The sequence below is a fragment of the Benincasa hispida genome, chromosome 4 (assembly GCF_009727055.1).
Source record: "Benincasa hispida cultivar B227 chromosome 4, ASM972705v1, whole genome shotgun sequence".
In the NCBI taxonomy this organism is placed as follows: domain Eukaryota; kingdom Viridiplantae; phylum Streptophyta; class Magnoliopsida; order Cucurbitales; family Cucurbitaceae; genus Benincasa; species Benincasa hispida.
Window position 1 is genome coordinate 37,697,683 of NC_052352.1, and position 25,477 is coordinate 37,723,159.

The window sequence follows — 25,477 nt, forward strand, 5'->3', positions numbered from 1 at the left end:
ATGAAGTGTTCATTATTTCGAAAGGTATTAAGATATGTTCTACAAATTTAGAAAATAACTTATACTTGTTAAAACCAATTGAGGTGAAAGTCGTTTTGAATATAGAGATGTTTAAAACAGCTGAAACTCAAAATAAGAAAAGAAATTCTCCAAATGCCTATCTTTGTCACCTAAGACTAGACCACTTTAATCTCAATAGGATTAAGAAATTGGTTGAGAGTGGACTTCTAAACCAGTTAAAAGATAACTCCTTACCGCCATGTGAATCTTTTTTTAATGGTAAGATGACCAAAAGATCTTTTATTGGATAGGTCTTAGAGCCAAAGAACCCTTAGAGCTAGTATATGTTAGTGTTAGAAAATGCAGCGAAAGAAAAACGATCACTAAGCATTCTAATTCATAAATTTGGCTTTGAATTAAGCATGCTCCATAAACTAACAAGAAGATTTCATGACATACCTTTGAAGAAATACTTGAATCATGATTCTAGCTGCAAATCTTCTCCAAATCAGCTTGTGAACCACCACAAAGGCTTCCCTACTATCCTTTTGGTACCTTAGATTGAGTTGCAGGACTCAAAATAAGTTAGAATTGAGGGAATTTGGAGGAAGAGAACACTGGTTTACAGCAACCTAAAGAACTCTTCTTCAAGAGAGATTTTTAGCCAAAATCAACCATTTTGCATGCTCAATTCCACTGAGATTCTTCAGTATATATTGCATGAAAATCATGCAAGAACAATTGATATATGAATTGCAGCTCATGCTTGGATTAATGACTGAATTAGGTAAGTGGAAAGTGTGTAAACAAGTTGGAAAATTAGTGGAAAAATCCAACTTTTTGGATTTTTTTTCAATTTTTCAATTTTCTTTTTTTTTAATTTAGTTTTGATTTTCAAAATCAATTTCCAAAATTAATTTTCTTTTAAAAAATGAATATTTTATTATTAATTTTACAAAATTAGTTCAATAATTAATTTATCTAATAAAGTTAATAATAAATAATTAATTAAACAAATTTAATCAATTCTAATTAATTCAATGTCAAATATTTAATTTAATTTAACACTAATTCCACCATCATGAATCCCTATTCATGAATTTAATATTTAAATCATATTTAAATATTAATTGATTCTCCAATTTCGTTTAATTCCAAAATTAAACGTGTAATTATATCACATATAATTACTAATTCCCTTAATTTTAATTCGAACGTTTCAAATTAACTTATCACGCTACTCTAAGGCTAATCCATTTGTGAGCTAGTAGGGGGACCTTGTGGACCTACAGATCATGGACTCTAACGATCCGAGATTAATTGGCTAAATTCTTTACACCGAATTAACCCTCATTCGTTAACTACTGGGCACGCCACTAAAACCCAGAGTTGCACTCTCCTCACTGCAGATATATTGTGTCCACTCAATATAACCATGTTTAGTAAGTTAACCCTTTACAGATTATTCGTAATAACGACTAGGTCAAATGACTGTTTTACCCCCGAGATTACCTCTTATTCCTTCATTGATCCTCTAATGAATAATTAGTTTGTGATCCGATCATCAAACAAAGTTCCTCTTGAGCCAATGAAAGGGTGGGTCCCTTGTTCAAGACCCAAAGTAAGCACTTAAGGGAACAACCTCTCTACTATCCCTCAAAGTGGGTAGGAGTGAATTTCATCTTGCACCCTATGTCTTCCGCTATCTACCTAGTCTTACCCCTGAAGTAGAGGTTTATTGAACCGGCGCTGTTGAGTCAACCCTCACCTATACATATCTAAGGATAATTCTGAATAAACAGGAGTTCATAGTTAGCTCAGGATTAAGGTCAAGTTACCTAGGTCATCGCTTTGAAATAGTCAGTCTTAAATAGTAAACAGTGTTATAAAGTAAGAGTAACTTATTTCATGGTCCGATCTTGTACAAACTCATTGCACAAGACGCTTTCATTCCTCATGTCATGACATGTACGAATTAAGATCACTTCATCTATAGAACTTTACTACTTGTAACAATTATAGAGTGGATCGCATCCAATAGTATTACCAGAATAAGGCACCCAACCATATTCATATACTATAGATCATTTTGACTATTTACTCGAACCTGATCCACTTTTATGTCTCCACATAAAGTTCAAATACTCATGTAATAGTCATGGATCTTTTAATTTATTGGATTTATTTCTAAAACGAAATAAGCAATTCGTATATTCAATAACAACTTTATTGAATTTTCAAAATAAGTTTTATTGTTTACAAACCACGAGTTTTATTGAATTTTCAGAATAAGTTATATTCAAACCTTTGTGGTTCGATAAATGTTAAAGCGAGAGAAGGGTATGAATATTTCATCAGCTTCATCGATGATTATTCAAGATATGACTATATTTACCTAATGCATTATAAGTCCCAATCACTTGAAAAGTTCAAGGAATATAAGGCAAAGGTTGAGAATCAATTAGATAAAAAGATTAAAACACTTCGATCAGATCGAGGTGGTGAGTACATGGACTTAAACTTCTAGGACTATTTGATAGAGTATGGAATTCAGTCGTAACTCACAGCACCTGGCACACCTCAACAAAATGGTGTTGCGGAAAAAAGAAATAGAACCATATTGGACACGGTTCATTCTATGATGAGTTATGCTTAGTTGCCAAGTTCTTTTTGGGGTCACGCAGTAGAGATTACGGTATATATATTGAACATGGTTCCCTCAAAAAGTGTTTCAGAAACACCTTACGAGTTATGGAGAGGACGTAAAGGTAGTTTACATCACTTCAGGATTTAAGGATGCCTAGCACATGTGTTGATGGAAAATCCAGAGAAGCTGGATGTTGGTGGAAAATCTAGAGAAGTTGGAACGCTGTTCAAAAGTATGCCTATTTGTAGGCTATCCTAAAGAGACAAAAGGTGGTTACTTTTATGGTCCTCAGGAAGATAAAGTATTTGTGTCAAAAAATGCAACATTCCTTGAGGAAGACCACATTAAAAATCACCAACCTTTCAATAAACTAGTATTAAGTTAGATGTGCAGAGAAACTACAGATAGATCAACAAGAGTTGTAGATCGAGCAGGTTCTTCAACAAGAATTGTTGATGAAACTACTCTTTCACATCCTTCTCAAGATTTAAGAATGCCTCGATGTAGTGGGAAGGTTGTGCAATAGTCTGACCAGTACATGGGTTAAATTGAAACTCAGATCATCATACCCGATGATGGCTTAGAGGATCCATTGACTTTCAAACAAGCAATGGAAGATGTGGATAAGGACCAGTTGATAAAAGCCATGGACCTCGAAATGGAATCTATGTACTTCAATTCAATCCGAGATCTTGTAGATCAACCAGAAGGGATAAAAACTATTGGTTGCAAATGGATTTACAAGAGAAAAAGAGACCAAGCTGGTAAGGTACGAACGTACAAAGCTAGACTTGTGGCAAAAGGATTTATCCAAAGAGAAGGGGTAGATTATGAAGAAACCTTCTCTCCGATCGCCATGATCAAGTCTATTAGGAAACTCTTATCCATTGTCTCTTTTTATGATTATGAAATCTAACAAATGGATGTCAAGACAACCTTTTTGAATGGCTATCTTGAAGAGAGTATCTATATGTCTTAATCAGAGGAGTTTATTGAACATGGTCAAGAGCAAAAGGTTTGAAAGCTTAATAGATCCATTTATTGGCTAAAACAAGTGTCTCGATCCTAGAATATGAGATTTGACACTACGATCAAATCTTATGACTTTGAATCAAATGTTGACAAACCTTGTGTTTACAAAAGGATTGTCAACAAAACTGTAGCTTTTTTTGTTCTATATATTGATAATATTCTAGTCATAGGAAATGAAGTAGAAATTCTGGCTGACGTTAAGAAATGGCTTGCTAAGCAATTTCAAATGAAGGATTTGGAGAAGAACAGCATGTTCTTAGGATCCAAATAGTTCGGAACTACAAGAACAAAACTTTAGCATTATCTCAAGCATCTTATATAGACAAGATGTTGTCTAGATATAAAATGCATAATTCCAAGAGAGGTTTGTTACCTTTCAAACCCGAAATTTTTTTTTCTAAGGAACAGTGTCCTAAAACACCTCAAGAGGTTAAGGTTATGAAACAAATTCCATATGTATCAGCAGTAGGGAGTTTAATGTATGTCATGTTGTGTACTCGTCCCAACATATGCTATGTAGTTGGAATTGTCAGTAGATATCAGTCCAATCCTGGATATGATCATTAGACTACGGTTAAAAACATCCTTAAATATTTCAGAGAACAAGGGACTATATGCTCGTGTATGGTGCTAAGGATCTAATTCTTATTGGATATATTGATTCTGACTTTTAGACTGATATCAATTCAAGAAAATCAACTTCTACGTCAATATTCACTTTAAATGGAAGAGCTATAAAAGCCTCCACCATGGAAGCAGTATGTAGCTTCATGTGAAGTAGCTAAAGAAGCAGTGTGGCTAAAAAAGTTCCTGATTGATTTGTAAGTAGTTCCATATATGCATCTGTCAATCACCCTGTATTGTGATAACAGTAGAGCAATTGCTAACTCAAAGGAACCTAGAAACCATAAGCATGGAAAACACATTAAGCGCAAGTACCATCTCATCAGGAAGATCGTATATCGAGGAGACGTGATTGTCATGCAGATTGCCTCTGAAGACAACTTGGTTGATCCATTTACAAAGGCACTCCTAGCTAAAGTGTCTGAGGGTCACCTAGTGGGACTTGAATTGCGATATAGATAGAACTAGGGTAAGTGGGAGAAATATTGGGCATCTAATGCCCTAGTTTATTGTATTTATTCTCTCATTACTAAACATTGTATATATATTTGTATATATGTAAAATCCATTGGAGTTTTAATCCAAGTGGGAGTTTGTTGGGATGTATGTCCTAAAACTAGCAGTTTGTGTTAAACATTTTCTATTATCAATAAAGATCTTATTGACGTTTATTCAATAAAGTTGTTGTTGAATATGTAAATTACACTTGTAAAGATTAAATCCAGTAAACTAAGATCCATGGCTATTATATGAATACTTGAATAGTATATCGCGACATAAAGATGGATCAAGTTGGAGTAAATAGCCAAAATGATCTATTATATATGAATAAGGTTGGGTGCAATATTCTGGTAATAATATCAATGCGATGTAGTTGTTACAATTTGTTGTAAAGTGCTACAAACGAAGTGATCTTGATTCGTTCAAGTAGTGACATGAGAAGTGAGGGCGTCCTATATAATGAGTTTGCATAAGATCAGACCAAGAAATAAGTCGCTCTTACTTATAATATTTTTTTACTGTTTAAGACTGACTGTTTCAAATCGATAACCTAGATAGCTCATCCTTAATCCTGAGCTAATTCTGGACTCCTATTTATTTAGGATTATCCTTAGACTTGTATATGTGAGAATTGGCTCAATAGCACCGGTTCAATAAGCCTCCCATTTCAAGGGTAAGACCAGGTAGATAGCCGAGGACATAGGGTGCAAGACAAAATTCACACTTCCCGATTTAGGGATAGTAGAGAAGTTGTTCTCTTAAGTACTAAATCCAAATCTTGAACAAGGCGCCTCACTCTCTCATTGGACCGAGAAGGACTTGGTTTAGTGATTGGATCGCAAACCAATTGTTCATTAGAGGATCAGTGGGAATTAAAGAGCAAGATGTAATTTCGGGGGTAAAACAACATTTGACCCAATCGATATTACGAACAACCTGTGAAGAGTCGACTTACTAATTATGGTTAAATCAAGTGGACAAAAATATATCTACAGTGAGGAGAGTACAACTACTTAGCTATAGTGATGTGTCTAGGTAGTTAACGAATATTGATTAATTTGGTCTAAAGATTTTAGTCAATTAATCTCAAATCATTGGAGCTCATGATCTGTAGGTCCATAAGGTCCCTCTACTAGCTCGTAAAATTTCCTTTGGATTAGTAAATTGAGTAGTTTTCAAATGTTCAAATCATAAATAGGGTTTTAACTTGAAGTGTTCAAATTTCAAATTAGGGTTTGAATTTGAAATGTTCAAATTCAATTTAGGGTTTGGATAATTATATTTGATATAATGGAACGTTTAATTTTATTGAAATTAAACGTAATCGGAGATATTAAAATATTTAAATAATGATTTAAATATTAATTACATGAAGAGGATTATGTATGATATAGGTGTTTAATTAATTTAATATTTGATATTAAATTATTATTTAATTAATTAAAATCAAATTAATTTTCAATTTTCAAATTAAATATTAGAAATTAAATTTTATATTTGATTAATTTTGAATTAAATCAATTTTTAGATAAATTTCCAAATTTTAAATTTAAAAATCCAAATATTTAGTGGATTTTTCCAATTGAAGTGGATTCTCCTTAAACTCACACCTAGCCCACTCTCTCCTTGCTAATTGAAGTGTCAATTAGTTGCATGAGGTAGTGCTTGCATGTATCAAGTGGTTAAATACTTCAATTTATCAGAAATTTAAGAGAGATTTTTGGGTTTTTCTAAAGAACTTGCTGAAGTTCTAAAAATCCTCCAAAACCCTTACTCTTCTTCACCTAATTGATCTCAATTGTGAGTTCCACCACTCAAACCCAAGTTGGAGAATAGTAGAGAAGATCTATTGGTTGTCCACTGATCATTTGCAACTCAAATTCGTGGAAAGCAGCTTGAATTTGGTGGATTTCTTCAAAGGTATTGTGTTCTTGAAACCCTCTTTCCTGAAAATTGTTTTCTTGAATGCTTTGAAACTCAAATTAAATGTAATTAGAGTGGTTATTGATTCTGATTGTTCCGTTGTATGCTTGTACATTCTATCATAGTGGTGACTGTTAGTAACCCTATCGGACTGTGTTCATCCCCTGAGTATGTTTCGATGTCCTTATGGGATCACCACCTACGATTATGTTATTACGTCTCTTCGAAGTCACTTTCGATAAAAGTGTGCCTTTGGGTTTGTCTCTTATGCTGTTATGCCTATGCCTATGTTGAGATGCAGATCTTTGTCTTGATAGGGATACTAACCTGTACACCTAATAGGCCAAGTAGTCGGTCACTTACTGAGTATTTTTATACTCACTCTTTTATCTCTCTCTCTCTCTCTCTCTCTCTCTATATATATATATATATATATATATAAGATAAAAGGAAAGGACGGAACGGCGAATGACAAGAGGAGTTCATGATCAGGCCTTGGACTTGACATCACTTCCGCATATATTTTTCTTATGTTTGCAATTTCTAGTTTGTAATTAAACCTTTAAATTCTTTGAACATTTCATTGGGTTTTTATTTGATTTATTTTAAAATTAAAGTTGGGGTACCCCGAACAGAGATTTTATTTTAAAATTTTGAATTTAGTCAAATTTTGTGAAAATGTCGTTTTGAGATTTATACATGCATATAGTAGCTGTCAGAATCCCATTCTAGAAAAGTTGGGTAGTTATAAAAATAATTAATAAATTATTCAAAAGTATCACATGAAAACTATAGCATTTTATACTAAAATTTTAAATTAAAAATAATTATTCAATTATAAATATAACGCTCAACTTTAAGTAAAAGTAACAATTTAGTCCCTAAAGTTTAGTTTGTATAGATTTAGTCTATGTACTTTTAGATATGTAATAGTTTAGTCTCAAATTTCTAATTTAGTTTTTCCTACTTTACAAAATGTAACAATTCAATATTATTAAGATTTAATGGAGTTTCTTACACGTATAAATTGAGTAGACTAATTTATGGATCAAATTTGTCTATAAACTATAAAAGATGGAATGTTATGCAATCTAAATTGATATTTAATTTTGATGAGATTTATCACAAATATGAACTGAATTGTTACAAATTTGAAAGTGCAAGATTTAAATAGATACATGATAAAGTTCAGTAAACTAAATTGCTACAAGATGTATATAGACCAAATTGTTACAAAGTAAGCTTCTAGATTCAATTGTTATTATGTGAAAAATTAGGGACCAAAAGTTTTTTTTTTTTTTTTTTTTTTTTTTTTTTTTTTTTTTTTAGTTTTTGTACCATTTTAAATAATAATATTTTAATTGTGATTTGTATCATTTGATTATGATTTTTATTTTAAACCAGAATATGATTTTTTTTTAATTTCATATTAATTGCCTACTAATTAAAGGAATACATTTATATATATATTTGATCACCTATATAATTTCAAATTTTAATTTAAAGCAAAATAATTTAGGAAGACAATGGTAGTAATGATATAGTAATCGAAAAAAAAAATTATTTGAATGATTTGATTACTTACCATCTTAACCAAATGTTTCTCAATTGTTATTTAACTTTTATGTTAATTATCCAGTAATTTTAAAAATATTAATTCTCATTTTGATCATTTGATTGCCCATTTAATTTCAAATTTTGATTTTTTTTCTTTTTTAAAGAAATCATAATATTATTTGGTGATCGAAAATTGTTGTTTTTTTTATTTTAATTGGGATATATTTGGCTACTTACTTAATTCAAACTTTAATTTACATTAAAATATTATTTTTCTTCTTTTTTGTTTTTTTTTTTTTTTTGAAAAATCGTACTAATTATTAGGATTGTTTTCAAATATAGAAAAATGAACCAAAATATTAACAAAATATAATAAAATTTTAAAACTATTCGCTGATAGCCTTCATAAGTGTTATCAATATCACTGATAGACACTGATAGAAGTATATCAGCGTCTATCATTGATAGTTCTAAAAATTTGTTATATCTTGTAAATATTTTCAATAGTTTTACTATTTGAAATAATTTTTTTAATTATTTTTCTATTAATGTAAATTTATTGATTTTGATTTGCATATATGTGTCAAACCTAAACATTTTAGAGTGTACCTTGAGATTCTTATATAGTTTGTGTAATTTTAATCCATAAAAATTTTAATAGATTTCCAGTTATAACTACCACAAAAGGAATCTATTATCAATAGATTAAATTTGATTAAGACCTAGTTTTGTAACCAGTTTTTTTTTTTTTTTTTTTAAATTAAGTCGATAGACACTATTTTTACCTTCAAATTTCTTCATTTGTTATCTACTTTTCATCAATGGTTTAACAAATCAAGCCAAATTCAACTATTATATTTAAAAAAGATGCAAATCATTGTAAGAAATGTGGTTAAATAAGCTTAATTTTCAAAAAAAAAAAAAAAACCAAATGACTACCAAACGGGCCGTAGCTTTTAAAAGTTGTTTTGTTTTTTAAATTTAGCTAAGAATTCAACCATTGTACTTAAAAAGAAGCAAATCATTATAAGATATAGGGAGGAAATAGACTTAATTTTCAAAAGTAAAAAAAAATAAAATAAAATGGTTACCAAACCAAACCTAAATATTTTGACAAATTTTAATTAAATGAATTTAGTTAATTCACACAATAGATTAAATTTGATTAAATGTCTTTTTCATTGTACAATAGGGTAAGGGATTCAAACCACAAATCTTACGATCAAGAACTTACTATCATTATTGGAAGAGACTTATGCATTTATGTTTTCTTGGTTGAGTATAATTGAATTTCAAGGGCCAGCCGTAATCAAATTATATCAATGTCACAAACTAGTTTACAATTCTTCTATGGTCTAAATTTTTTTCTCAAACAATTTTGAAAGAAATAATATTCAAAATATAATTTCTATTACATATTCTGAGTAGAGGTTGACAACAGTGTGTAACTTTTAAATAATGTATCTATGTCTAACAAAGTATTAACACACACGTATGTCAGTTGAGTTATGCTCGCGTCAACAAATTTGATTAAGTGTTTTGATTGAACAATTAATCTATTATCAATTTCAAAATTCACATGTCCAATCATCATCTATGCTAAGAAGTATAACATGCTTGAGAAATAAATGGACGAGACCATTCATCATAAGTACTATGATTCTATTTTGTTAGAATTAAAACCCAAATAGTATCACTTTTTGAAAAGGCAATTTTATTGGGACCAATAAATTTTCTTTTTTTTATCGTGGAATAATTTTCCCGAAATTCTAGTTAGATGTTTGAATGATATCTAACTAATTGTTATTGACCATTAATAGATTGTTTAAAAGTACCATTGTTAGATTTATGATATTGCCAATATATATGTTTAAGATTCTTGACATTTGCTCCTTGGACAGTTTATGGGTTGTCTCAGAGGCTATTACTCAATATACTAATTCTGTAGAATATTTCTTTCCTTATTTAAATTATTCTGCAGTATATTATTCTCTGGGGTGTTTTTTCCTTTTTGGTGATTTGTCAATTTTGTGTGAGGATATTTTCCATCTTTCTGTGTGTTATTGAAATCCAAAAAAATTTATAGCTAGGGTTGTCGCATGTCTTATTTTGGGAGATCATTAATTGAGTTTGACAGAGTGCTTTATGCATAGTGCTTATTTGAAGGAGGAAAAATTATTCTTTGCTTGTGGTAACATATTCTTCATATTGTTCTTATCGTAAACGTTTTAATATTACGAAGTATTGTTAGGTCTTAGGGAGAACTGAAGAAAAAGCTGATCAAGAAGGTTTCTTAACCTCGAGGGATCTTGAGTTTCTATTCATCGAGAAGGGAGTTATCAAGACTTAGGGGGAGCATAAGTTCTCATGTGAAATGAGTTCACAAGAAGAAGGAAAGATATCTTCAAGTGAGAGGGAGTTTCACACACTTAGAGGAGCCTAAGTTCGAGCGAGAGGGAGTCTCACATTTAAGGGGAGCCTAGGTGATTGGCTAAGTTAAGCCCTACGTGTGTCACTGTAACCATCGTTATTTACAGATAAATACAACGTTGTCATCGCAGACTTTTGCATATTAGTGAATTATCTTTCCTGGGCACACTAACCCCTAGACGTAGGTGGTTTACCACTGAACTGGGTTATCAATTCTTGTGTGTTTATTCTTGATTTATTATTTGTTACTTTGTTATTGTCTCTGGTCTTGCTAGGATGTCTTGTGTGATATTTGTGTCTTCTGTGAGGAACCGCATCCTACAATTTCAAGCATCATAACCTATATCGTACGCATTTATTTATACTCTAAGTGATGCATGTGAATTGATATGGCACACTTGAAATACCTTTAACTAGACACTCGATGGTTTTGATAATGCATGTATGCTAATGAGTCAAATGAGAAGGAGCTTTTATAAGTTTTTTATAAAGTGGTTCACATATTAAAATATTGTTGGGTTTTATGTCCTAAAACTCACAGTTTATAAAATGATAAACATTTTCTATAATCAATATATTTGTTATTGATTTCATAAATTGTATGAAAGTCTAAAAACTAAGACCCATAACTATTGTATGAGTACTTGAACTTTATGTGGAGACATACGAGTGGATCGGTTCGAGTAAATAGTCAAAATGATCTATGGTACATGAATGAGGTTGGGTACCTTATTCTGGTAATACCATTGGATGCGGCCTACTCTGTAGTTGTTACAAAGAGTTGTAAAGTGCCACATACAATGTGATCCTAATTCGTACATGTTATGATATGAAGAGTGGGGCGTCCTATGCAATGAGGTTGCATAAGATCAGGACTAAGAAATAAGTCACTCTTACTTTATAACGTTGTTTACTGTTTAAGACTGACTATTTCACCTAGATGACCTAGGTAACTCGATCTTAATCTTGAGCTAACTATGAACTCCTGTTTATTCGGAATTGCCCTTAGATTTTCATAGTTGAGGGTTGGCTCAACAACGTTGACTCGATAAGACTCCCATTTTAGGGGTAAGACCGGATAGATAGCTGGGGACATAGGGTGCAAGACAGATTTTACGCCTACCCGATTTAGGGATAGAAGAAAGGTTGTTCTCTCAAGTACTGTATCCAGGTCTTGAACAAGGGATCCCACCCTTTCACTGGGCTGAGAGAGTTCGGTTTGGTGATTGGATCACAAACCAGTTGTTCATTAGAGGATCAGTAGGGACTTGAAGAATAAGACGTAAGCTCGGGGTAAAATAGATATTTGACCTAGCCATTATTATAAGCAACCTGTGAAGGGTCGACTTGCTGAATATGGTTAAATCATGTGAACATAATATATCTACAGTGGGAGGAATGCAACTATGGGCTTTAGTGGAGTGACCCATTAGTTAACGAATGGGGATTAATTGGTCTAATGAGTTTAGCCAATTATTCTTGGATCGTTGGAGCCCATGATCTGTAGGCCCCCTACTAGCTCGTAATGGACTAGCTCTAGAATAGCGTGATGAGTTAATTTGAAACGTTTAAATTAGAATTAAGGGAATTGGTGATTATATGAGATATAATTATGTTTAATTTTAGAATTAAACAGAATAGGAGAATTTATATATTTAAATATGATTTAAATATATAAAGATGGATATGTGTTAAAATTAATTTAATATTTGATATTAAATTAATTAAGTTTTATTTAATAATTAATTAATTTTTCTTTTTAAAATCAAATGGATTTTTTAAATCAAAATTTTATTTCTAGATAAAATTGAAAAAGGAAAAGAAAACAAAAATACAAAATGGAAAAATGGGTTTTTTCCATTATCCATCACTTAACTAGCTCACACATATAGCAATATATTTGCCTTGTCTTCTCCAAGCATGAGCTGCAGCTCATGCAACTCTTCTCTTTGCATGTTGATATGCAATATAATGAAGAGATTGGAGTGAAAATCGGGCATGTAATCTACAGAATTTTGAGAGAAAATTCGGTTTGAAGAATGGTTCTTCAACATGGTTGCTGCAGTGAGCTTTTCTCCTTCATCCCTTGATTCAAGCTTGTTTTGAGTCGCACAACTCAATCTAGAGCACCAAGAGAATAGTGGGGAAGATCTTGAAGTGGTCTACAACGATATGGAGAAGATAGCAACTGGAGATGGAGCTTTGAAGAAGTTCTACAAGAGGTATGTCTTGAAACCCATTTTTCTGTAGAAGCATGCTTTATATTATGCCAAAATTAGTGAATTTGAGTACTTAAATGATCTTTGTGCTTCCACTGCTATTGATACAATCCTACAAATATTATATATAATTTAAATATCATAAAAATATTTGCAGTTGATTTTTATCGGTGATTTCTGAATAGATTGAATCCTGTGCAGAAGCGATTGATTGTTCATGTTTTTAATTAACTAAGCATGCTTTTAACTATGAAGAACTTTAACGGAAAAAAGATTACCTTTGAAGACTACTCTTTAATCTTCACCAATTCTTCACTGTGTGGGGGGTTTGGTCGAAAATCAGACCGGTTGGAGGAGCGGTGTGGTTCAGTTGGTTCTAGTTCCAGTGTGAAAGATGAAAGTTTGTGTGCGGCCTTTTTTGGATCAAATTTGAGGGGTAATTTAGAGTTTATTCCCCCATTGGTTGAAAATGACAAAGTTATTGTTGAACCTTATGAGGAGATTATTGATGCAGGTGTGTGTTTATGGGAGAAATCTTTGGTTGGTCAATTTATGGATGCCAAACTCTCGTATTCTGTTATTTTTCGCCTTATTCAGAGAATTTGGGGACGCGTAGAGATGCCAACTATTACCTTGTTGGAAAATGGGTTGATTATCTTTAAATTTCAGAAGGCCGAGTCACGGGATTGGGTACTTGAGAATGGTCCATGGCACTTGGGTGGCAAACCCATCTTATTACGATAGTGGTCTCCATGTATTGTTCCTGAAACTTTTGTTTTTGATTATGTTCCTATTTGGATTAAACTGGAACATGTCCCCCTAGAGTTGTGGATGGATAGGGGTTTAGCAGTGTTGGCTAGTGTCGTGGGTAAACCAATCTCTTTTAATGTTGCAACAAGAGAGTGACGGCGGTTATCGTATGTGAGGGTTTGTGTTCAGGTGGATGGTGATTCGTTATTGCCCCCTTCAGTCACTGTTAGAATGCGGGGTCAGGAGTTTATTATTCCAGTAGTGTATGAGTTTGTGGCTGTCTCTTATACACATCTAGATGTGTATAAGTGTCGTGGGTAAACCAATCTCTTTTGATGTTGCAACAAGAGAGCGGCGACGGTTATCGTATGTGAGGGTTTGTGTTCAGGTGGATGGTGATTCGTTAATGCCCTATTCAGTCACTGTTAGAATGCGGGGTCAGGAGTTTATTATTCCAGTAGTGTATGAGTGGAAACCCCGTAGGTGTGCTTGTTGTGGTTCCTTTGGGCATCCAGAGGCGATGTGTGAGAAACAAGGTTTGGCAAAGAGTCAAGAACTATGTGTTTTGGCTGTGAATGAGGGGTGTCTGGGGGACGTGTGAGTGTGAAGAAGGGGTAGGAGGATTTGGGTATTGATGGGAGAGAAGTTAGCCCAGTGGTTGGGAATAGAGGTGCAGGAAGTGATGACGAGTTTACTATGGTTAGTCATCGTCGGCGTGATAGAGAAGGTGTAGGGCACAGGGGAGGCAGTGGGTCATCGGGTTCCATGCCCTTGAGGAGCAGAATAGTTTATGGGTCCCCGGGAATTACGGATTTTGGAATGTTAGGGGATTGAATGACCCCGTTAAGTGTAGGGTGGTGGCAAATTTCCTGGTTTCCTTCTCTGTTACCTTTTGTTGTTTGCTTGAGACGAGGGTTCGTCACGAGAACTTTGATATGGTGGTGGGCAGGTTTGGTGCTGCTTGGAGATGTGTGTGTAGTTACAGTGGGAGGGGAGTTTGGAGGATATGGGTGATGTGGCAGAAGAGTGTCTATGATTTTTTTATAGATGTCAGTGGAGATTAGTTCATTTCTGGAACCTTGGTGGATATTGTATCTAGTGCTAAGGTGCATATTGGTGTTGTGTATGCCTCTAATCACGTGAGCGAGAGGAGAAACTTGTGGTCTCAGTTGATTGATATGTGTGCCTTGTGGCAGCTTTCTAGAGTTGTTCTAGGGGATTTTAATGCTATTTGTAGTAGTTCAGAGGATTTTGGAGGTTGCCCTAGCTTGAGGGAGATGGAGGAATTTGATGGGATGTTGTTAGAGGTAAATCTGGTTGAGTTGGGTGTGATAGGTAACTGGTTTACTTGGACTAGTAAAATTCAGGGGATGGTATCTTGCACCGGTTGGATCGCTGCTTGTCTAATGAGGCGTGGAAGGTAGCTTTTCCGTATTTGGAGGTTAGGGTTGGTCAGTGGAAGATTTCTGATCTTAGTCCTCTTCTAGTTTCTATAGGGGAGATGAGGAGTAGGTCGCCTCCTTCATTTCGTTATTTTTCTCATTGGGCAGAGGCTGATGATTTTATTGATAATATTAAATCAGTGTGGAGAAGGTCTGAGGAGCAAAATTTGAAGGTAGTGAAGATGGTGTTACGTGCTTCGTTTGATAGACGTATCTCTGTGTTATCTGAGGAGGTATGAGTGGCTAGGCAGATTATGGAGGCTGCTCAGGTGAGGTGGAGAGGGATCTTCACTCAGAGTCAGTATGTGTGGAGGCGGCTTGGGCCACTGAGGTGTTCTGGTTAGTGGCTAGATTGGAGGAGGCGTCTCTTCGTCAGAAGGCCGGGTGAGGTGGCTGGAGTTAGATGATATGAACACGACATTCTTCCATTGCTATGTTCAATCTCATTGCAGTTACAGTGGTTTATTTACGGTTGTGGATGCTAGGGGGACTCGCAAGCCGGTGCATGATAGAGTGGCAGGGGTGGCAATTGAGTTCTTTCGAGGTAGTTTGGGGTCTCAGCCGGTGAGGTATAGAGATCTTACTGCCCGGATTGGGTAATTGGTCCGAGGAGGGGGTGGGGGCGCTTAGTCGTCCAATGAGTCGGGATGAGATTCAGAAGATCTTATTCTCGATGAAGTCTAGGAAGGCTCCTGGGCCCGATGAGTTTTCGGTGGATTTTTACAAAGTTGCTTGGAATGTGGTTAGGGATAATTTATGTAATGCTGTGCTGAACTTTTTTGAGTCCTGTTACCTTCCTGGTGGAGTTAACTCTACTGCTATTACTCTTATCCCAAAAAGATGGGGGACTGAACGTATGGAGGAGTTTCGTCCTATCTCTTGTTGCAATGTTGTGTATAAGTGTATCTCGAGGATCTTAGCTGAGAGATTGCGGTTGTGGTTGCCTGATTTCATCAGTGGCTGTCTCTTATACACATCTAGATGTGTATATCTAAGTGGGTGAGGGCTTGTGTTACTTCACCTACGTTCTCTGTGATGATTAATGGTTCCCTTGAGGGGTTTTTTCCTGGTAGGAAGGGGTTGAGGCAGAGGGATCCGTTGTCTCCCTTTTTGTTTGTGATAGTGATAGAGGTCTTATCCAGGTTGTTGAATAAACCTCCTGTGTGGTTTAGATTCCATGATTAGTGTGAGCATGTCGGTCTGACTCATTTGGTTTTTGCAGACGATTTGATGATTTTCTGTGCAGCTGAGAGAGATTCTTTGGAGTTTGTGAGGCAGGTCGTAGCGGATTTTGCAGGGCTATCTAGGTTAGTTGGTAATGTTAGAAAAAGTTCCATATTTATTGCAGGTGCGGAGTCTGGGGAGGCGGAGGTACTAGCTGCGTTTATGGGTTTCTCTCTTGGTTCGCTGCCTGTTAGGTATCTGAGGTTACCATTATTGGTTGGTTAGTTGAGGGTTGTGGATTGTGCGCCTTTAATAGAGAGGATTACAGCTCGTATTAGAAGCTAGAAGGGCGGTCCCTCTCTTTTGCTGGAAGGTTGTAGCTTGTTAGGTATGTTTTACAATCCTTTCAGGTGTTTTGGTGTAGCATCTTCTTAGTGCCTGCGTGTGTAACTCATGAGGTTGATTGTCTGTTACGTAGTTATTTATGGAAAGGAAGTACGGTGAGTCGAGGTGGTGCACAAGTAGCATGAGATGAGGTGTGCTTGCCGTTGGGAGAGGAGGGTTTGGGTGTGAAACATGTGGCTTCATGGAATCAGATTGTTATTATGAAGCTGCTCTAGCTTCTCTTAATTAAATCGGGTTCATTATGGGTGACGTGGGTGGAGGCGTATATTTTCCAGGGGTGGTCTTTGTGGGCTGTTCAGAGTGAGGTTGGGAGGTATTGGTGCTTGAGGGCTATCTTGCGCTGTAGAGATAGATTCAAGCATCTGGTTCGTTTGATGGTCGGCGATGGACGGTCTTGTTTTGTTTGATGGGATCCTTGGTTGCCGAGGGGTGCAATTTTGGATTCATATGGGTCTACGGTGGTTTATGATGCAGGGAGTAGTTTGGAGGCCTGGTTATCGGAGTTCTTAGATAATGAGGAAGGTTGGAGTTGGCCTACAGTGTCTTGGGAGTTGTTCGAGATCTGGGGTTTTATTCAGGCAGTGGGACCTAGGGTGAGGGAGAGGATTATTGGGTTTGGGAGTCGAGTGCTAGTGGTCAGTTTTCTATCAGTAGTGCTGGGGAGAGTTTGCGTCCTCGTCGTCTTAGGGTGTCTTGGGCTAGTATTTTGTGGGCATGGGGTGGTATTCTGCGCCACTCCTTCTATGCATGGTTAGCTGTGAGGGACAGGTTGGGTACGCAAGATTGGTTGAAGAGCTAGGGTATGTTGTCAGAGGGGGGGTGTCTTATGTGTGTGGGAGGTATAGAGTCTCGGGATCATTTATTTTTTGAGTGTGGATTTGGGAGAGAGGTGTGGTCTGGTGTGTTGCGTCAGTTAGGTTCGTTGCATCGGGTGGTGGGTTGGGATGTCGAGTTGAGTTGGTTGAGTCTGTCTCTTATACACATCTAGATGTGTATAAGAGACAGGTCTTGGGCTAGTATTTTGTGGGCATGGGGTGGTATTCTGCGCCACTCCTTCTATGCATGGTTAGCTGTGAGGGACAGGTTGGGTACGCAAGATTGGTTGAAGAGCTAGGGTATGTTGTCAGAGGGGGGGTGTCTTATGTGTGTGGGAGGTATAGAGTCTCGGGATCATTTATTTTTTGAGTGTGGATTTGGGAGAGAGGTGTGGTCTGGTGTGTTGCGTCAGTTAGGTTCGTTGCATCGGGTGGTGGGTTGGGATGTCGAGTTGAGTTGGTTGAACCGAGTGGAGTCGGGTAAAGGGTTGTGTAGTAAGTTGTTCCGTGTATTATGGTGTGCTTCCATCTACTACATCTGGCAGGAACGTAATTGGTGGCTGCATGAAGGTAGATCGAGGTCAGTGTCTGCTTTGTTTCACCTTATGGTCTCTACGGTTCGTGCTCGTACTGCTTCCTGGCGGGTTGATCTTCTTGGTCTTATCTAGCATGTTACGGTTGCTTTTCTTCTTTTTAAACTTGTTGTTGCTCTCTGTTTTGTTTTTGTCCCTAGTTGTGGGGTTTTGGTCTCTCTTCTCTAGCTTTCTCCCTGGCTTTTTTTTTTTCATTTATGTTTGGTTATGTTCAAGTTTTATCTTGTTGGATTTGTTTGCATTTTGTTGCCCTGTCTTTACTTGTGCTTTGTTGCATTGATGCCTTGATCCCAGACTATGGGATCCTCCTCATTGTTGTATAATAATATCATCTATTCTAAAAAAATTCTTCACTGTAATCACAATCTTTGCAACTCTTCTTGGGTCTCGAAAAACATCACCACAAGGTCTTCTCTGCTATTTTTGGGCAAGAAAAAGGTTTGTGGAAACCTTTTTGGAAGATAGTGAAGAGTTTTTGAACTTTTACAAAGAAATTCTATCTCTACAATTTTTTTAGAATAAGTTGTGATTGAGAGAGATATGGATTTTTCTTATGGGTTCATCCAAATACAAAAGTATTCTACATAAGAAGTGAGGGAGTTAACTCCCTTGTAATTGCAGGAGAGTTATTATTTAATTTATTAAATTAAATTAAATTAAATTAATTATTAATTATTAATTAACCCAATTAATTAATATTAAATAATAAATATCATATATAGTTAATCAATATTGCATTTGAATCATATCCAAATGTATTTTCCTCTCATAAAATATAGTTTTAATATGAATCCCATTCACATTAAATTTAACTTATAGTTTTAATATGAATCTCATTTATGTTAAATTTAACATAAAGTTTTAACATGAATCTCATTTGTTATATTTTGAAATAACAAAGGAATATTCTTTAGACCAAACGACATCGCACTCCATTGATATTGTCCATTGAATGTGATCTTATATTTATCTTTTTTCAGTAATTTCTATTTGTCAAAATCAATATCAAATTTTGAGAAAATCGAAAAGTATTATGTATATGATTTATTAAGTGTTATTTATTTGGATTAGGATATCTAATTCATTCTAAAACAAAATTTAAATGTTTATAGATATTTTACAAGGTTTGGTATTCTTAGTTCAATTTTTATCTAATTATCAACATAAAATGTTACACAACTCCAAAGTGATTTGTTTGGTCGTATAAGACCTCTGTCTAATAGTTCTTGAATTTCTTAATAGTAATATTGCAGTAATTCTCATTCATTTGATCTCGTTTGGTAAGACTTTTCGACTCATGAAAACTTTCGATATAAGGAAGATCAATAATACGTTACTTCCATTCCTATAAGGAATTAAAAATAGAAGAACATATTTTTTTTCATTCAGTTCCTTAAATAAACTAATTGCATTATGAATATGTGGATCGTTTAATTGTTCAATTCTTTTATGATTATCTCTTCTTTTAATATTTGTATTTGTTGCAACTTTCTTTTAGTAGATTTGATAGTTTTAAAAGTTGAAGAGTTTTGTATATATTGTATTGTTTTAGTAGATATTGGATTTATAAATTTAAAAATAATGTTTTGATAAAAAATTTTGTAGATTAGTCCAGGTAAAAATTATTTTGGACAAAGTTGAGAGAGAAATGAAATCCCAAAAATTATTTCATGTCTTTAACCAATGTAAAAGTATTTTTAAAACAGTATCATTGATTACATATATGTTCATTCTAAAGTTTATAACGAATATTTAATAGTTGACCATTTGCATCCTCTACTTTTTCAGATATTTTTTTGAAGTATTTTGTAGATATTAGGTTTTCTTGTATACAATTTGGATCAACTCCTAAATCAATTAGAATTTTTGGAGATCAAATTGTATTCTTTATTTATTACAAAGTCAATTATAGAATACTCTTTTTGTAATTGAACTTTATTAATAAGGTTGATGAAGGATTCATGAGAAATTTCTTTGGCTCTATTATCAATTTCAATAGGTTCAAAGCTAATTTGTAAATTTCCTTTTTGATATTAGAAATTCCTGTTTTTAGTTTATTAGTTTCTCTTAAAACTTCTATATGAGGATATGGAACAATAACTAGCTTTGTTTAAGGTTCAAATCAAGAAAATATCTTTTTAAGACGTTTGACTTTTTTTTTTCAGGTTTAAATTGAGAAAATATCTGACTATAATTTTTTACTATAGTATCTATAATGTTGGATATATTTGGTTTTTAATTTTTGAACATTAAGTTTATAAATACTACTTACATTCATAAGATTCTATATTTTGTCATCTGGTTTTTTACTTATATTATCAAAATTATGTTAAGTTTTGAAAACTATAAAAAGTAGACTATGTTTGAACTATTTGGTTTTATATTTTTTGTTTCTTAAATTATGTTTATTTTTCACAATTTCTTTATCATTGTTTTCATCCTTTCTATACTTGAATTCTTAGTCAAATTTGAAAAAACAAAAACAAGTTTTAAAAACTATTTTCTTTAATTTTCAAAACTTTATTTAGTTGTGAGAACACACTAAAAAGTAGTAACGAAACAAATAAATCAATAGGTAATATTCATAACTTATGAGCTTAATTTTTAAAAATAAAAAACCAAATAATTATTAATAATAATAATAATAATAATTTTTTTAAAAAAATCGCCATTCAAACGGGACAAAGGAATTATTTTTAAATTCTTCAAAATTATGGAAGAAAAACAGAGGGTAGAGGTAAATAGTCTGAAAAATCTATTCAATATAAAATTTACATGCCTTGATATAGATGAAAGAAAGCGATCTCACCAATTTGACTGAACTAAAAGATTTACAGTGTACACAATCAAGAAAATTGGCACAAAGTAGTAATCCCATCAACCGCACTTTACAATAGAGAGAATACAAGGATGAAAGAGTGTCGCAGTTTCAAATAAATTGAGCTCAATCAACAGATACCAACCTGAATTATAGGCTATTGAGCAGCATCAGCCTTCTTTTTTCCACTTCCCTGAAGCCTTCTCATCCATTTCTTTTGTGATGCGGGAAGATCGACGGAGCCTTCTAAAGGAGTAGGATTTGCAAGAGACGAATTTGGGGCTGGAAGTTCAGCAGGAAGGGCAGCGGCAGTGCTGGTAAAGGCGTTTAAGACCAAGAATGCCAATATTGGAGACAAATCAAGTGTTCCTCCAAGAGGTGGGATAATCCCACGAAATATGTTCAAATATGGGTCGCATAGCGTGCTGAAAGAGAAACAAAATATGACAATTAGAACAAAATTTTACATAACTTTTTTTGGGTATATATTATTTCAAATTCTTAATTTTTTTTGTATAGTTTTTAATCTAAAGACAAACTAAGAAAGGGCACCGCGATCAGCTATAGCAGCACAGCACCCATAAGTCCATGACTATTAGGTTGTTTGACCAACTTGGAGCCCGTTTACTGTTTTAGTGTCTGCTTGGAATGAGTTTGAAGGGCTCACGATATATATTTTGTACTAAAAAAATGCTTTGTAAGCATTTAGACAATCATTCCAAACATGCTTTAAAAAAGTGTTTTTAGCTAAAAAACGTTAAGCAAAAAAATACTCCAAGCAGACTCTTAAAAACTAATTATTGTCTTCTAATATATAAGAAAAAGTTTGCATCCCGCTTTTGGCTAATTATTTTGGAGGGTTTGGGCTGGTCATTAACATTTCCTAATAGCGTTTTTGACATTCTCGCTTCTGTTTTGGTTGATCATCCTTTTGGTAGTACTAAAGAAGTTTTATGGTTGGCTGTCATTCTTGCTTTTTTTTCTAGCTGCTTTGGGGTGAATCAATGTCTACCTTTTCAAAGATACTTCCTCCTCTTTTAATTGTTTTTTAGACCAGGTTTTATCTACCCCTTTTCTTTAGTGTAAACAAAACACCCTTCTGTTCATTATAGCAGGTCCTTTTTAATCTCAATTTGGAGAACTTTGTTGTAACTTGTAACTCACCAATAGATCGTAGTCTTACAGATTCATCAAACTAGTACCTTCTTTCAACTACAAAAAAAAGAGTTGTTCTTGCCTTTTTTTTTGTCCATAATATTTGTTTGACAGAAGTTTTTAAGATCTGTTTCTTAAGCAAAAGATAGCAAATGACCGAATCAGTAGTTTTTTATATGTGAATTTTAGTGTGAGATGGATCAGTAGAGCTAAAAATTTAAACAATATACAGTTTCAAAACTTTAAACTTCTAAATCACTCTGGCCCAACACCCACTACAGATATTTCCTTCTTTCGAGTTATAAGGATATAAATGGTCTGTACTATGTTCAGTTAAAATATCTCATTCCAGGCTCACAATCAATCATTGTGAAAACGTCCTTCTTCTTACTTCTTCTTTTTTAGTAGTAATATTAAAAACAAATAGAAGTTACCTTAGTGGACTAACAATGGCGGGAGGTGTGTTCGGAAACCAAGTCAAAACTAGCCTGACCACTAACAGTGTATTGTAGAGGCTCAAGAAATTTTGTACACCGTTAGCGACTACAAGTCCTGCCACAGAATCCCCCGGCAAAACTGCAGCAAAATTATGACTGGAGAGAGCTCGAAAATTCCTGGAGTTCATACCGTGGATCTGAAATAGAATTCAACACAAAGTACTGCAGAAATTAGACAATCGAACCCCCCGGGAAAAATCAACCGTAAGAAGCGGATCATACTCTAGCTGGAAATCAAACTGTACAACCAGACGGAAGTGCAAGCAAGCGAGCGATTGCATAAGAAACACAAATCAGAATTTCACGAAACCGTCAAAATACAGTTGCAATTAGTAAGTTACCTGGTGACGAAAACTCTGGAACTCAGAAGGCAACGAGAGCAATTTATGCAGAAATGGATTCTCAGAAGCCAATGAGTGAAAAAATCTGATACAACTTTCAGTAGTTGACGCAAAAGAGTCATGGACGTCACGAAGAAAATTACATGGAGGGACGAATTCGGCGTTCCTTCTCCTGGATGCTCCAGAAGGTGTTTGAGAAAATGCAGGTGAGAATGAGGATATGCAATTTGGAAAGAAGTTAAAAGCCGTAGAAGTTCGTCTAGGGTTTAGAAGTGACGACTCGTCTGGAGTCATCTTGCTTTGCTCGTCTCTGAGAGCTAGCTGAGGAAGAAGAGGATAACGGATTGTAGAGAGATGCAGAAGCGAACACCAGAGCTCTCTTTCTCTCACACGGATCGCGCCGTGATTTCGAAGCTACGGGAAATTTTGATCCACTCGATTGGCCCAACACACGAGCCCAATATAAGTTCATTTACTTAGCCCGGACCAAGATCTGCATGGCACGTGTCGGAAAAAAAGAACAACCAGCTGAATATGGAAAAAAATTCTTGGGGTGTTTGGCGTAAAAAGTTGAGTTGATAAGTATTGTCTGAAAAATTATTGATAATTATTGTCAGCATTTGGGGTATTGAGTTGAATTGAGTCAAAAAGTCTATGTTTGCGATGTTTGAGATGCTGAGATGAGTTGAGTTTGGGTTTCTAAATGAAATTGATTTTGTCTTTTTTTTTTTTTTTGTTATTGTTGATTTTAATTTTCAACTATACACTTATTTTCCTAACTTTTTTAAGACAAAAAAATCTATTTTTTTTCATTCTTAAAATATAACGAATTCTCTATAAAGTATTCATATACTAAACACAAATTTTGAATTCAATTTTTGAACACTCAATTACATAACATATTTTTTTTCTTCATTTCTAAACACCAAACATATTTTGAATAAATTATAACTAAATACAAGTATTTAGCACTCAAACATGAACACTAAATAATCTTAAAAATTGGACAATATTTTTTTCTCTTTTTGAAAAATGTAATATATTTAATATCAATTACACAATTTGAACACTCAATTGCAAAACAATTATATTTTTTCATCAAAATCATGTCATATTCCAATAAAATAAACATTTTTTTCCTCCTCAATTACTTATGAATTGATTTTTTTTATATCTATTTAATCTTATTAACTTAACATTAATATAAAAAAAAGATAATAATATGTTCTACACATAAATGTTGAAGCACTCAATAACATAACAGTTTATGCTCATATAATATGCATCATTTATCTTAGAATGAAAGTGTGCATAAAATATTTATCTTTCATATCATAATGATGTTCACAAGTGCTAGTATAGCAAAATTACTAATGGAATATACAAACATGCAATGGAAACAAAAGAATCAATAAGCACTCTAATTACATTTAATTTGAATTCTAAAAGCATGCTTTTGCAAGAAAAATACAAGAGGGTTTCTATTCATATACCTTTGATAAATTCTCCCTTATCCAAGTTGCTCTTCCCGTTAATTCAGCGCCAAATCAACAGTGAACCACCAAGAGATCTTCTCTACTATTCTTAGCTTTGAATTTGAGTGGTGAAACTCGAATTTGAGTGAATTAGGTGAAGGTATTTTTGGGTTTGAGAGGGAGAAGAAGATGAACTAGTAAAACTAATTTCTCCAGCTCTATCACTCTCTTGTTCTTCATCATTCAGTGTTTTTAATCACTGAATACATGCAAGTAACTTCAGCAACTTCATTGCCAGAAGCTGCTTCAGTAATTTAAGTGGGATTTTTGTATGCTGTTGGAAGAACACCTCCTACTTGAGGTGTTTGTAGGAAAAAAACCCACTTAATTCAAATTTTCCAATTTTTAATTTCAAAATTCAATTAATTCAAAAATTAATTAAAAATAATTTAATTAATTTATAATTAATCAAATCCTAAATATCAAAATTCAATTTCTTAAATTGAATTTAAAATTGGAATTTAATTTGACTTTTAATTAATTAATATCAAATTAATCACACACCTAATTTTAAACATGAATTCTATTCATACAATTAATATTTAAATCAATATTTAAATGTTATAAACTTACCAATTTCATTTAATTTCAATAAATTAAACGTTAATTATATCGAATATAATTAAACAAACCCTAATTTGATTTTGAACTTATTCAAATTCAAACCCTAATTCAATTTGAACAATTCAACTTGATATCATTCCAAATTCACTCAATTTATTAATTTAAGGTGTTCATATTTTATGAGCTAGTAGAGGGACCTTATGGACCTACAGATGAGCTCTAACGATTAAGATTAATTGGTTAAAACACTATAGTCCGAATTAATCAGTATTCCTTAACTATTGAGTCACACCACTATAGCTCGATAGCTGCACTCTCCTCACTGTAGATATATTTGTATCCACATGATTTAACCATAAACAGTAAGCCGACCCTTCACAGGTTGTTCGTAATAATTGCTAGGTTAATATGTTGTTTTACCCCCGATATTATGTCTTGCTCCTTAAGTTCCTACTGATCCTCTAA

The 25,477-nt window shown here is 33.9% G+C and overlaps 1 protein-coding gene across 1 annotated transcript; it reads right to left on the minus strand.

Annotated features, from left to right (window-relative positions):
* Positions 1-20,834: 20,834 nt before the first annotated feature.
* LOC120075157 (ylmG homolog protein 2, chloroplastic) lies at positions 20,835-23,323 on the minus strand. The gene is made up of 3 exons (XM_039028338.1): positions 22,914-23,323; positions 22,510-22,709; positions 20,835-21,345 (listed from the first exon to the last, which is right to left on the minus strand). Exons 1-3 carry the CDS (start codon positions 23,205-23,207, stop codon positions 21,078-21,080), a joined length of 762 nt encoding a protein of 253 aa, XP_038884266.1. The 5' UTR covers positions 23,208-23,323; the 3' UTR covers positions 20,835-21,077.
* Positions 23,324-25,477: the final 2,154 nt, after the last annotated feature.